The sequence below is a fragment of the Pantherophis guttatus genome, chromosome 4, assembly GCF_059756535.1.
Source record: "Pantherophis guttatus breed Tessera chromosome 4, ASM5975653v1, whole genome shotgun sequence".
Lineage (NCBI taxonomy): Eukaryota > Metazoa > Chordata > Lepidosauria > Squamata > Colubridae > Pantherophis > Pantherophis guttatus.
In genome coordinates this window covers 106,485,003-106,498,126 of record NC_142066.1, presented here as the reverse complement: position 1 = coordinate 106,498,126, position 13,124 = coordinate 106,485,003, and the positions used below count along the sequence as shown (strand labels likewise).

Below are 13,124 nucleotides of genomic sequence, written 5' to 3'. Positions count from 1 at the left end.
AATGCTTTTCACATATTGTGAAAAGAGATTAGGATTGAAAGAAAGAAGCTTCTTAAGACTTCCTGAAACTTCCTTAGGGAGATTGGGCGTTGTTCTCACCTGAACGACTTTCTCGTAAAGGCGGGGCCAGCAGTCAGGTATGGGTTAACTCCGTCTGATCCAATTGGACCGAGTCTGCTAATTAAGAAGCTCTTCCTCTTCCTCCTGCCTCCCAGCTTTCAGAGGAGGATGAAGTGGCAGACCAATGTGATGAGCTGCAACGAGAAGTTTAGTGCCCTCCCAAAGACCAGGACCGGGAGGAACAAGGGTGGAACTGACTGCTGGTCCCGCCTTTACAAGAAAGGGCATTCAGGAAAGAATAACACCCATTCTCCAGAAAGGCGGGGCCAGCAGTCAGGTATGGGACATACCAAAGCCGTGTAGTCACTGGGAGGGGCCCAACCGGTCTGGTGCTCCCAACCCCGTATGAAACTGTTGGAGAACCCGATGGCCAAAGGCCGCCTCCGCCGATACATAAACATATAATTTGTAATGGTGGATAAAGGGAGATGGGGATGCCCAGGTGGCAGCCCGACAGACCTCCTCCAAGGAAGCCTGTGTGGCCCACACGGCTGAAGTGGCAGCAGTCGTGGTTGAGTGGGCAGTGAAGTGTCGCAGGAGGGGCAAGGCCTGGGATTCATAGGCCACAGCAATAGTAGCCCGAATCCAGCAGCCTAGGGTAGAAGATGTAACCCAGTGACCCAGGGTGGAAGGCTGAAAGGATACAAATAGAGCTTCCAACCTCCGCTGGGAGGAGGTACGTTTTAAGTAGATACGGAGAGCTCTCCAGACATCTAAGGTATGCCATGCACGTTCCAGGTGATGGGAGGGATCAGGGCAGAAATTGGGCAAAATCAATTCCTGAGACCTATGGACTATCGTGTTAACCTTAGGGATGAACGTAGGATCTAAACGGAGGATGACCCTATATGCATGAAAAATGCAAAGATTGTTCCTGATCGAAAGGGCCGCCAGCTCTGATATCCAGCAGGCCGACATAATGGCAATTAGAAATGCGACCTTGTAGGAAAGGAAACATAGCCCGACCTCTCTCAGCTGTTCGAAGGGACTCCACGTAAGGGATGTCAAGACCTTTGTGAGAACCCATGTAAGGTAAAGATGTATAGCGAGAGGCTGAATGTTAGTGGATCCCTTGAGGAATTCTCTAACCAAAAGGATACAGGAAAGGGAACCCGAAGCCCCACAGGACAAAATGGAGGAAAGGGCTGCTACCTGCCTCTGAAGAGTGTTTGGTGCCAAATCTTTCTCCAGGCCATCCTGGAGGAAGTCCAAAACAATCGTCGTCGAAGCCTCCATGGTTTTAATGGTCCACTGATAGCACCAGGTGCTGAAAGCCCGCCAAGTGGCGTTGTATATGTAGACAGCCGGCACAATGCAAGGATAGTGTTGATAACCTTCAGTGAAAGGTAGCTCCCCTTCAGCAAGTCCCGCTCAATTGCCAGACGGTCAGTTGGAACCACTGAGAGTCCACGTGTACCAATGACCTCTGGCTGAGCCATGAGATCTGCAAACCAGGGCCGGCGGGGCCAATGTGGTGCCAGGAGAATCATCTCCACCCCCTCTGCCAACAGAGCCTTCTCTGTGGGGGCACCCGCCATCTGGAACGAGCTCCCCCCAGAGATACGGAGGATCCTGGACCTGCGCGCTTTCCGCCGTGCCATCAAAACATTTCTTTTCCAGCAGGCTGGCCTGGCCTAACCTCTCTTTTAAACTTTTTTAAAAAATTTAAAATTTTTAAATTTTAAATTTGTCTTATGAATTTGGGGTGTTTTAAATTTCGTTTTCCGGGCCAATTATTTAATTGTACTTTAATGGTTTTTTAACATTTGTATTATATGTATTTTATTTGGCTGTTCACTGCCCCGAGTCCTTCGGGAGGCATCAACTCCCTCTGGTTCCGGGTGAGGAAACCTGGCGAAGAACCTCCTGGTTTGTCGGTTTGACTGGGTGGTGAACAGGTCGATGTCTGGGGCACCAAATCCTTCTGACAGCTCCTGAAAGAGAGACAGGTGTAGGTGCCACTCCATTTGGTCGACTGAAGCTCGGCTGAGCCAATCCGCTTGCATGCTCGCTACCCCTGAGATGTACTCGGCCTGAAAGGACCGCAAATGAGTCTCCACCCAGAGGCTCAGGCGCTTGGCTTCCTCCATGAGGTGCCGGGAATGGGTCCCGCCCAGGCGGTTTACCTGTGCCTTGGCGGCCACGTTTTCTGTCAGGATCAGAATGTCCCAATCTCTGACCATGTCTTGAAAGAGCCTTGGTAGTACAGTGGTCTAAAGTACCTTGTTATTAAGACCAGCTGCCTGCAATTACTGCAGGTTCGAATCTCGCCAGGCTCAAGGTTGACTCAGCCTTCTATCCTTTCTAAGGTAGGTAAATTGAGGACCCAGTTGTGGGGGCAATAAGCTGACTTTGTATAAATATACAAAAGGATGAAGGCTATTGCTTAGCGCATTGTAAGCCGCCCTGAGTCTCCGGAGAAGGGCGGCATATAAATCAAATTAAAAACAAATGCCCTGAGAGCCAGGCGGATCACCCATAGCTCCAACCAATTGATGTTGTGGCTCAGATCCTCCTGAGCCCACAGACCTTGGGCTATCTGGGCTTCGAGGTGGGCTCCCCTACCATAGAGGATGGCATCCATTGTAAGGACCAGGCAATGTGATCTGGAGAGAGCTGGGGATGCCCACCACTGGAGGGAGAGGAGAGCCTCCGGAGAAACGAGAACCTTGAGGTTGGAAGAGCCCTGTCATCTCCATTGATACGGGAGAAGAAACCACTGCAGAGCCCTGAAGTGGAGGTGGGCCCAAGGCACTATGCCAATGCATGAGACCATTTTTCCCAAAAGTTGGGATAGCCGAAGCATGATAGGAATCCCTGTTTTCACTTTCCTCACCAAGAGTCACTTTGGGGAGAGGTACACCCTGCTCTCAACTGTGTCGATGATAGCCCCTAGGTGTTGAATGCAAGTCATAGGTGTAAGATGACTCTTGGGCTTGTTGATTGAGAAGCCGTGGTCTTGTAAAACCTGAAGGGTGTAATTCAGGTCCCGCCTCGCCAGGTCCTCCGAACTGGATAGAATGAGGAAGTCATCCAAATAGAACTGGACCCGTATCGGTCAAGTTCAGAGGTGAGCTGCTAAGGAGGCCATGATTTTGCTAAAGACCCTGGGGCAGAAGAGAGACCAAATGGCAGGGCACAATATTGATAATGTCTCCCAGCATGGCAAAAACGAAGATATTCCCTGTGGCCCAGAAGAATGGGGACATGGAGGTAAGCCTGTCCCTGCCCCCATTGTCTGTCCTGGGTTCCCTGTCTAGGAGAGAAGAATCTCTGAGACCTCTGAACCATGAATGCGGAGGACCCTGAAAGGGTCGAAAATAAGGCTGAGGCCTTTCTGATCTATGGGAGAGGCTAGGGAGGGCCTTACGTTTGTCCCTGGTTTCTACCAGGAGGGGATCCAGGGATTGGCCAAATAGATTGCCCATATATGGTATATGGGGCTGATGCAAGGCACTATTTGTTATGGGCGTCAAAATTCTAGTGGTGGAGCCAAAGCATACGCCTGGCTGAAATGGAAGAGCCAATGGCCTCGGCAGCGAACCTAGTAGAATCCAGGGTAGCATCAGCCACAAATTCGAGGACAGCCTCTATCTTGTTGAAATCCTGCTGGGAACTGGTATCAGAAGGTGGCAACCAGTCCTGAAGTTTAAGTCATAAAAGGCCAGCCCTGCTGAAAAAATGATGCGGCCAAAGAAGCCTTAATGGCCCATGCTGCTGACCAGTGTGCCTTGACCAGAGCTTGCTCCGCCCTCTTATCCTGTGGATGGTTTCCTCTGGAGGACCAGTTAAAATAGGGGGAGCAGTGAGTGCCACCACTGGCGAAATCCACACTCGGGACCTGCAGGAGGTTAGCGAACTCAGCACCCAGATTATAGGGGCGGCGGTCAAGGCTCTTGGGATTAGGCCCTGATATAGGTGCCGCCCACTGTCACTGCACCACATCAGAAAATAGAGGAGGGGCAGGAAGTTCAATGGCCGGCTGCAAAAAGAGAGGTATGGGCGTGTCAAGACCCTCTGAAGGAGGATCCAGTGGTTTAACCTGTCCCAGCCGGGTAGTGGCCTTAGCCTTGTGAAGCAAGGACTTAAATAGTTGTGGCCAAAAGAGACCCACAAATGATGGCTGGTCAGGCAACAGGTCCTCATCCTCTAATAACTCAGGATCCCTCAAATTGTCCTCCATATCTAGGGAGTCCTGGCTAGAGAGACAGAGGAGTAATTTAACTCCTGAGATGGAGCAGTCTGGGAAAGGAGCTGGGGATCCTGGTGATAGGCCTGGGGCTAGGATAGGCCGGAGCCCAAGCCTGGGTCTGTAGCTGCATGCAAGAGGATACACTACGATGGATAACCTCAGATATAAAGGCAGCCATATGGGCCGGAATCTGGGGTTCCTCCTGTTCGAGAGGCCAAAGGCTGGCAGCAGTGGGTGTAAAGGGAGCTGGGGCTGAAGAAACCCTCTGACCCGGTGATTGCCCCCAAGAGGGGCCAGGGAGGCCCTGGCCCTGAAATAGGACGAAAAAGCCTATCACTGATGTCAGGCAGTAATGGCAGTTGAAGAGTTCCACCTACAGGGGACAAGGCTGCAGAAGACCCTTGCACAGGAGAAACAGGCTGGACTACAGGAGGAGGGGGAGGTGCAGGAGATATAGGAGGTTCAGCAGATTGAGAACTGTGTGTCATCTTGTTGGCCTCCTTAATGGCCTTCTCAATGGCCTTTTCCATGGCCCTATGCCTCTTCTGGGCTTCCCTTTCCGAAGCCTTGGAGGCTTGTCTGGGAAGGCTAGCAGGAACTGCAGAGGAAGCCTGCCCCAAAGAAGTGGGCCCTGAAACTCCAGCTGACTCCTGACCCAGGAGATTGTCAGCAGATGAGGCCGGGATGGCCCATTTGCAGGACTTTTTTGAAGTGGTGGCAGCCATCTTGGATGCAAGAGAAGGCCTCAATTGCCATGTGGCAGCCTGACTCTAGCCAAAAAGGACCTTCTATAATGCCCGACTGAGCTGGGCTATCCTAGGGTCTGTCCGAATCCCTCCCAAACCCAACAGGGCAGATGGGAGAAAAAATAGCACAAAAGAGCTGGCTCATGTGGCCGCTGCAGCGAGGAGCCCCTTGTCAAAAGATCAGTCTCATGACAATCTGCGCACCTGTTGGAGAAGCCGAGCCTGGCGGCCTAGCACTCCAGAGAAGAACTCGTGGGTGCAATCGTTCCCTTAGAGGCCTGTAGCTGGGGAGGAGAAAGCCTCCAATCCCCCAGAAGTCAGCTGGTGATCAGGGAGAACCCAGGAGTGCTGTGGAAGGCTCTGCTGATTCAGAGTCTCACCTGAATGGCCTTCACCAGTTTCCGGCTGGATTGCTGTTCACGACAGGAGCCGAGAGGACAAACCAGAGCCTTGGTGCCTTCCACATTGCTCTGCCACATGGGCAGCCGCTCAGGGCCTTCAGCAGAACAGGGACTGCTCACCCTTCATGCTGGCAGGAAGGCTCAACCAGCCAAGCTGGGAGCCTCCACAATGCTGCTGTTGCATGCAGCTCTCAGCAGAATGGGGAAGAATCTCCTCTTGCTGGTAAAAGCTGGCTCAACCAGAGCAGGGAGCAAGCTAGATGAGAGAAATTAGAAGAAAAAACAGTCAAATATGGGCAGCTCAAAAAAGCACGTCCGAGTCTGAAAGCTGGGAGGCAGGAGGAAGAGGAGGAGCTTCTTAATTAGCATCCGTCCAAGTGGATCAGATGGAGTTAACCCATACCTGACTGCTGGCCCCACCTTTCTGGAGAATGTAGCAGATATGAATTACCTCACAACTGAACCCCCATTTTAGAATTCTGATTATGCAGGTTTTGTGTAAATAATACATAAATTTTTACGTAAATAATGTTGGGGTTTTTGAGGAGTATATGAATTCAGGGTTAATCTCACAGCAAAATTCACACAATGTCACCTCTGGAGGCCATCTTTTCTTTGGAGCTTCAGGACTGCCACACTTAGTGCCTGGGAAAATAGGAGGGTATTTGCAAGGAGTGGTGAAGATATATAGCCATAACAATATTCTTTTCTCTGGAAGTCAAGGACGTCCAGCCTGCACCTGGATGGGAGTGACTAGAAGCTGTCTCCAGTTCGGATAGTGGATTGATTGGATCACGGGATGGATGTGTGGGTGCAGGGGATGGGTCTTTGACTTTCTTTTGGTGGGGAAAACCCAGGAACATTCAGATTTGGTTTTTCCCAGATGTGCCAATATGACATCTCTAATAAAATGGAACTTTGAGGAATCACTAGCCTCAGAGTCTTCTTTAGTTGGGGGCAGGGGTGAAATGCTCCCGGTTTGGACCGGATCGCCTGATCCGGTAGCGATGGAGGTGGGTGGTTCGGAGAACCGGTAGCAAAAATCCCTGGCCCCCCCACCATGCCCAGCTGAACCGCACAGTCATCACTTTTTTTCACTTTTAAAAGCATTTTTTCTACAACCTCTTTGGCCGAAAAAAAGTTTTTAAAAGTAAAAAAAAAAAAAGCCTCTGATGATCGCACGGCTCAGCTGGGATCGTCAGTGGCATTTAAAAGAAAAAAAACCTCTGCTGATCAGGCAACTCAGCTGAGATCGTCAGAGGCATTTAAAAGAAAAAAACCCTTTTTTTCTTTTAAATGCCTCTGACGATCCAAGCTGAGTTGCCTGATCGGCAGAGGCATTTAAAAAAAAAAAGCCTCTGCCGATCAGGCAACTCAGCTGGGATCGTCGGAGCCTTTTGAAAGCATTTTTTACAACCTCTTCACCGAAGAGGTTGTAGAAAAAATGGTTTTAAAAGTAAAAAAAAAAAAAAAAAAATTGGCCATGCCCACCCAGTCACATTACTCCCCCACCAAGCCATGCCCACAGAACCGGTAGTAACAAATTTTAGATTTCACCACTGGTTGGAGGTGTTACTTGAAACCCTGACACATAACAGTACATGAGAAAGATACAAACAAGAAACCAGGGATTATGAATGTAATATTTAATTTCATGAGATCATGGGATGATAGTATTGAAATTTCCTGGTATTTGTTGTTCTTTGAAATGAGGCATTAGAAAAATTGCTGATCCTAGTATAGGTAATGAATAAACTGTTGTTTAATTCTTAATCACACAATACAGAATAGATGTGGTAAACAATACAGATCGTTCTCATTAAACAACACAAATTGATAACAGAATTTATGTCATTAGTGACAATCATAAGTTAAAAAAAACATCTGATTGTGACATTTATCAATGGCATTTCTGGAAGTTTTAGTTGCTATTGTTAAGCAAGGACCATACAGTTATTAAGCAAGGATCTCTCACAACTATGACTTGCAACTTCCTGGTGGCTTCCCTGAAAGCTGACTTTGCTTGATGGAAGCAAGTAGGGAAGAATGCTGTGACAGCTGTTAAGGTGTCCAGTTGTAACTAGCAGTCATTAAATGCTATGATAAGTTTGAATGTTCATTTAGTCAATGGTCATTAAATGAGTATTGCCTGTATATAGATGTAGGAATATAGATATGTTCAAATGTTTTGATCTATAGTTTCAACCTACCCAAGCTACTATCTGCATTGAGAAGAGATGCAATAGTTCTACTCTTAATATGTGGAGAATGTCAGGTTATCTATCCCTACTTAATAGGTGAGAAAAAGCAAGGTTTTTTTGTATTCCCTAACCGGAGAATCAAATCCTTTCATTATGAAAATATACACACTATTTTTTATAGTTTTCAGTCATAAAAAAATAAGATTTCCATAAGATAGTGAGAAATTGAAGCGTATACATTGATTAGGATTGAAATTGCATAGCTAAGAATTGATAGTTGTGAAAATTAAATTAAATTAATTAAAGATAGATAAGCTAACTAGTAAGAACTAATTAGGAAAAACATAAATAAAAGAGAAGAAGCTGAAACTAGCAATTGGAGGCAGTCATTATGAGCTAGCTATGTTGAATAGTTGATTTCAGAAATATAAATGATCTATAAGTCATACTGGTCTACACTTTTAAGTGTGTTTAAGTAATTTTATTGTGAAAAGCTGATTAACAAAAGAAAAACCAAAGTGGTGTATTATTAATTTATTCATGTAATGTATTACATGAATTTATGCCCAAATTCTGGATTAATAGAACCAAAATTACTAATAAAATTACTAGGATACATAATCTCAAATATGTTAATGACATACTTCATGAAGTACATATATGCACACACATGCACACATACATACAAACAAACAGGAAGACACCTTAATTTAAATTCTCATTTCTCATCCACATAAGAATCAACCAGCAATTATTTTGAATATATTATTTTGCCAACTGTGATTAGACACATGAAGAATTTGTCTCCAGTGCAGAAATATTCGGTTTCAAGCTGCAAAGCAACAGAATAATGAAGAATAATGATGATGATGATAATCATTATCATTATCGGTATTTGTGACACATTTTTAAATGTCCAGTTGACCGAGTTTCATGTTTAATGAATAAAAGATATTATTATTATTATTATTATTATTATTATTATTATTATTATTATTATCATCATCATCATTATCATTAATAATAATAATAATAATAATACAGTCAATTGCAGATTGTGGCTTTATTTGGAACCGCTTCCATTCTGCGATGGTATCTATAACACCATCAAACATCCAAATCTGCCTATCCAGGTCCTTGGTAAGGACTCGATAGGTAGACAAAAATGCCAAACCTAATCTGAACATCTGGCTGACTGTGTGATGATCAATAGTAATACCAATAAGAGCGGGGAGTAAAGAAGATGATAATGTTAAATAATGATACTACTACAGACATATCACATGAGTAAATAAATACACATAGACATTAGACAGCACTGTGCTAATTAGGTGTTCAGCAAAGTGATGGTATGAGGGGAAAAAACTGTCCCTGTGTCTAGCTGTTTTGGCATGCAATGCCCTGTAGCACCATCCTGAGGAGAGGAGTTGAAACAGTTTATGTCCAGGATGTGAGGGCTCTGCAAGTATCTTCTCAGCTCTCAGCCATCAGAAGCCCTCCTTCTGACATGCACAACATACAGGTCTTCTATGAAAGGTAGGCTGGTTGCAATTTTTCTTTCTGCAGTCTTAACCATCCGTTGGACTGTATACCAGTCCTTTTCTGTTGCTGTACCAAACCAGACAATTATATAGGTACAAATGGCAGACTCAATGTAAAAGCAGCTCCTGGGGCAGTCTGAAGTTCCTGAATTGACATAGGAAGAATATTCTTTGTTGTGCCTTTTTAATGATGATTCTAATGTTGTATCCATTTCAAATCCTGGGAGATTACAGAATCCAAAAACTTGAAGGACTCTACTACTCTGTGCTGTTGAATATAATAAGAGGTGTAAAATAGAAGAGCTCCTTCAGTTCCAGATTGTTACAACTGCACTACAGAGCCAGTTGTTCAACCTTGTGTCTATGTGTAAGTCTATGGACTTACTAATTTATTTTTTTCTCCATCTATATGGTGCATATATTTTCCTATTTCAATCAACTTAAAGCAGTCACCTCCCTCAACCAGGAACCTTATATGCCGTCAAAATTTGAAATATATCCACAGTTCCAAAAGCTGTCTACTTCTTTGTTAAGGGTAATGTAGTCTCAAATACTGTATTCACTTATGAAATTTAATCTGAACTAAGAGCAAATGTTTCTCTTGATTATGAGCCTCTTGATCATACTGGGGGAATAGGTAAGAGAAAACAGATGGCCAATCTAAAGATAGCAACATTTGTATTTATGATATTGATGAAAAATAGCTTTGTGACCAATCCTTACATAGGCACTCACATACGTCTCTTTTTGCATTTTTAGTTTAATCATAATTTTACTGACTTTTCAATTTGTAATCAATTTCTGTATATGTATGTGTAATGTATAAGCTACATTTATAAGCTTTTAAGAAAATAGAATGCTTAATTTAGAAGCTACTGCAGAAATAATTTTTCTGTACATTTGCAGCTGTATTATACTATGTTCCTGGAAAGTTAATGGAGGAGGTTTTGGTCTCTTTTTTTTATTGTAGCAGAATAAAATGGACTTACAGAACTATCTTTCACCAGAAGTGCACAACACTGGATTCCTGCCATAAGCATCTTATGAGGATTCCATGCAACAGAAGTGGCCCTATAAAAGTGAGAAATGGAAGAAAAAAAATTTAATGAGAAAATTAAAAATTTAAATAATTAAAAAAATAAAATTCATATTCCATTTCATACTGCTTCATTTTAAAGTATATGCATAAATATACACATAGATAATTTAAACAGAAATCTCTCCTCATTCTTGAAGTGCATGCCATCCATCCCTGAGTTGTGAGAAAAAAACATACAAACTGAAATTTGCTATTCCCATTACTAATTCTTCTCCTCACTCTTTTCCTCTCTTTCCTGTCGCTGCTAAATCACCAACCTTTCTTCCAATATAATGGATAACAAAGCCTAATAGCTTTGTCCTGAGACTGTCATTGGAATTGCAATAAGGGAAGAAATACAATTTTAATCCCAATACAAAGAGGATTTAGGCCTATCTGATTCATGAGCAGGATATGAGATAGAGGCCAATGCAAGAATTCCACAATGTTAGTCATTTCTGGCGAAAAAAATCTCTCCATGTAATGAAGATATGGCAGGAATGTTTATGTCATTGATATATGTAAGGAAAGGTCCACAGATCAGACAAAACAGGAAGAAGTTGATTTCTAATTCAATAAAGGGATAATCTGTGGGCTAAAAACCTATCCACCAACACAGCACTGAAATTCAATTAGAAAATATTAATATTTGATCATATTTGGGGTTTCTGACAAACATAAGCAGTCAAATAAGTATGTTATTCCTTTTTCTTTTTACAAACTTAAATATCAGCTACTCAATTGCTTCGAACTATGAGACAAGCGGCATATTTAATAAATAAATAATAAATAAAAATAAAATGGGGAGGGTGGAGTCAGAAGTTTAAGCCCCACTCCTTTCAGTAATGTCAGAGGTCACTGATACAGACCCTAAAATTCTCATAGGACAGACTGCAAAGTTGCTTCAACTTAAAATAGCAAAATGTACAAAATTTGATTCAGAAGCTACTAAATTTTCAATTAAATGGATGTACCTGTGGATGCCATGAAGAAGCTTGCGATGCCTCCTTGACAGTAAAGCTGAGCCTCCCCATGATGCCTGTGGAGAAAGATCATTCATTAAAAGTTATAAGGTAGGCTGGGCTGAGAGATATCAACTGATATAAAGTGAGCTTCCATGACAGAACATAGACTTAAACTTTTAAAAAAAATTCCCATCCTCAAATTAACTTCTATAATATAGTGGTTTGAATCTCTTAATTTTGCACTTGCAGCATATTCAAAAGATTAAGCTAGATAAATATTTTATATTCATATTCATTGTTCTTATAAATGGCCATCCTAAATAACAATGGCAATGATAAAATTATTTAACACATGAATGGATGGACCATTATTTCAAAATGTTCTCCCAGAAGAAAATTCTATGTCTATCTCATCCACAATTCTAAGAAATGTTAGAGAAAAGCTGTTAAGTGTTCCATGACCTATAAATTCTTCAAAAAAAAATATAATTATTCATGTGTTTTGGTGTCAGATAAAAGCTGGTGATGATCTTAGACAGCAAGATCACTCACTAAATGTTATGCCAATCAATAATCAATTTTCACCATGACAACAAAGAATGTTTCCAATGCATTCTGGAAATTTTATCCTTTTTTAGATGGCATAATTCAGACATTGAAAAAAGTTCTGTGGTTATTTTATTTAGCCTGATGTTTTTTTTTTAAAACTGAGGAAATAAAATCACCTGAGACAAGACTACAAGTTTCCTATATAAACTTAAATTGAAATGGGTTTGATATCATGTAACATGCATGCAAGTTCCAGTTGCCAGAATTAGAAAAACACTGAGAATATGCAAAGGAAGAGAAAGATGAGTTTAGATAGAAAATAGTTCATGGGACATAATAGAAAGTCTGAAAACTGAATCAAAACAAGTTATAAAGAATTGAAAGAGAATGAAGCAGAACTGATAGTACAACATCTAGCAGTGGGAACACAAGCAGTGGGTGCAGTAAGAATGAATAATAATTTGTATGTATGTGTGGGTGTGGGGAGGGTATATGTAGATAGACAGATAATAGACAGCAGACAGACAGAGAAATAAATATGGTGCTCTTGAATTTGTTTGCTATATTGAGATGTTTCGTTATTAATGAAAACATCTTCAGTGAAACATATTATATCATCAATGCATCATTATCATCATCTAATAGGAACTAGGTGCTGAAAGATAATCTGTAGAATAAACAAGAAGCTAGGAAAGAGAAAGAAAGCATGGAACTAAAAAGAATCTTTACATGACAAATTATGTAAATTAATAGGAAGAGGTTAAGGTTAAAGATAAAAAGAGCTAAACTACAACTACAAGGAGACTGGCAAAATGGTCAAGGTAAAGAAATCTAAGAATTGTAGGGATATAGATCAGGAGGATGGATTAAAAATGCTAATATTTTGGAAGAGGAGAAACTATTTTAAATTTCTGAGTGAATGAAAGTTACATCTTTATGGACAGATTTCTAGGAACAATCATATTTTCTGATTGAAGTCTTAAAATAGAGCAAGTAACATTTTGATCCTACAAAAGTTGCTGAGTGACAGAACCCAATGGCAAAGGATATTAGAGTTGTGATTTAATGACATCTGGAAAGCCAGAGATTTCTCTATCTTAAAGATATAGTCTCACATGATGTCATTCTCCAACATTAGTATCTCTGTCGACTACCAAAGGAAAATAAGTTTTTATCTCTACCTAAATTGCCTGCTGCCTAAAATGCATGGTGAGTTTACAAATACAGATTTCAGTAAAAACTATTCTATAATCCTATAACATCTAGAAAAAATTCTACTGAATTTAGTGTGGATTATACAGAGTCCATTCAAATGGTATTGCTCAGTTAAT

General features: G+C 42.2%; 1 protein-coding gene across 4 annotated transcripts in view; it reads right to left on the bottom strand.

The window, feature by feature from the left end:
• The window catches only part of GADL1 (GAD like acidic amino acid decarboxylase 1), a 159,670-nt gene that overhangs the window by 73,922 nt on the left and 72,624 nt on the right, over positions 1–13,124 (bottom strand). For 2 of the 4 annotated variants that reach the window (XM_060685809.2, XM_034404095.3), the window contains exons 10-11: positions 11,254–11,318; positions 10,191–10,272 (exon numbers count right to left, since the gene is read on the bottom strand). In XM_060685809.2, the coding sequence (XP_060541792.1) occupies positions 10,191–10,272; positions 11,254–11,318 (147 nt within the window). Of the gene's footprint in view, positions 1–10,190; positions 10,273–11,253; positions 11,319–13,124 lie in introns of those variants that run through there. The other 2 variants (XR_009620943.2, XR_004588889.3) reach the window with 2 other exon arrangements.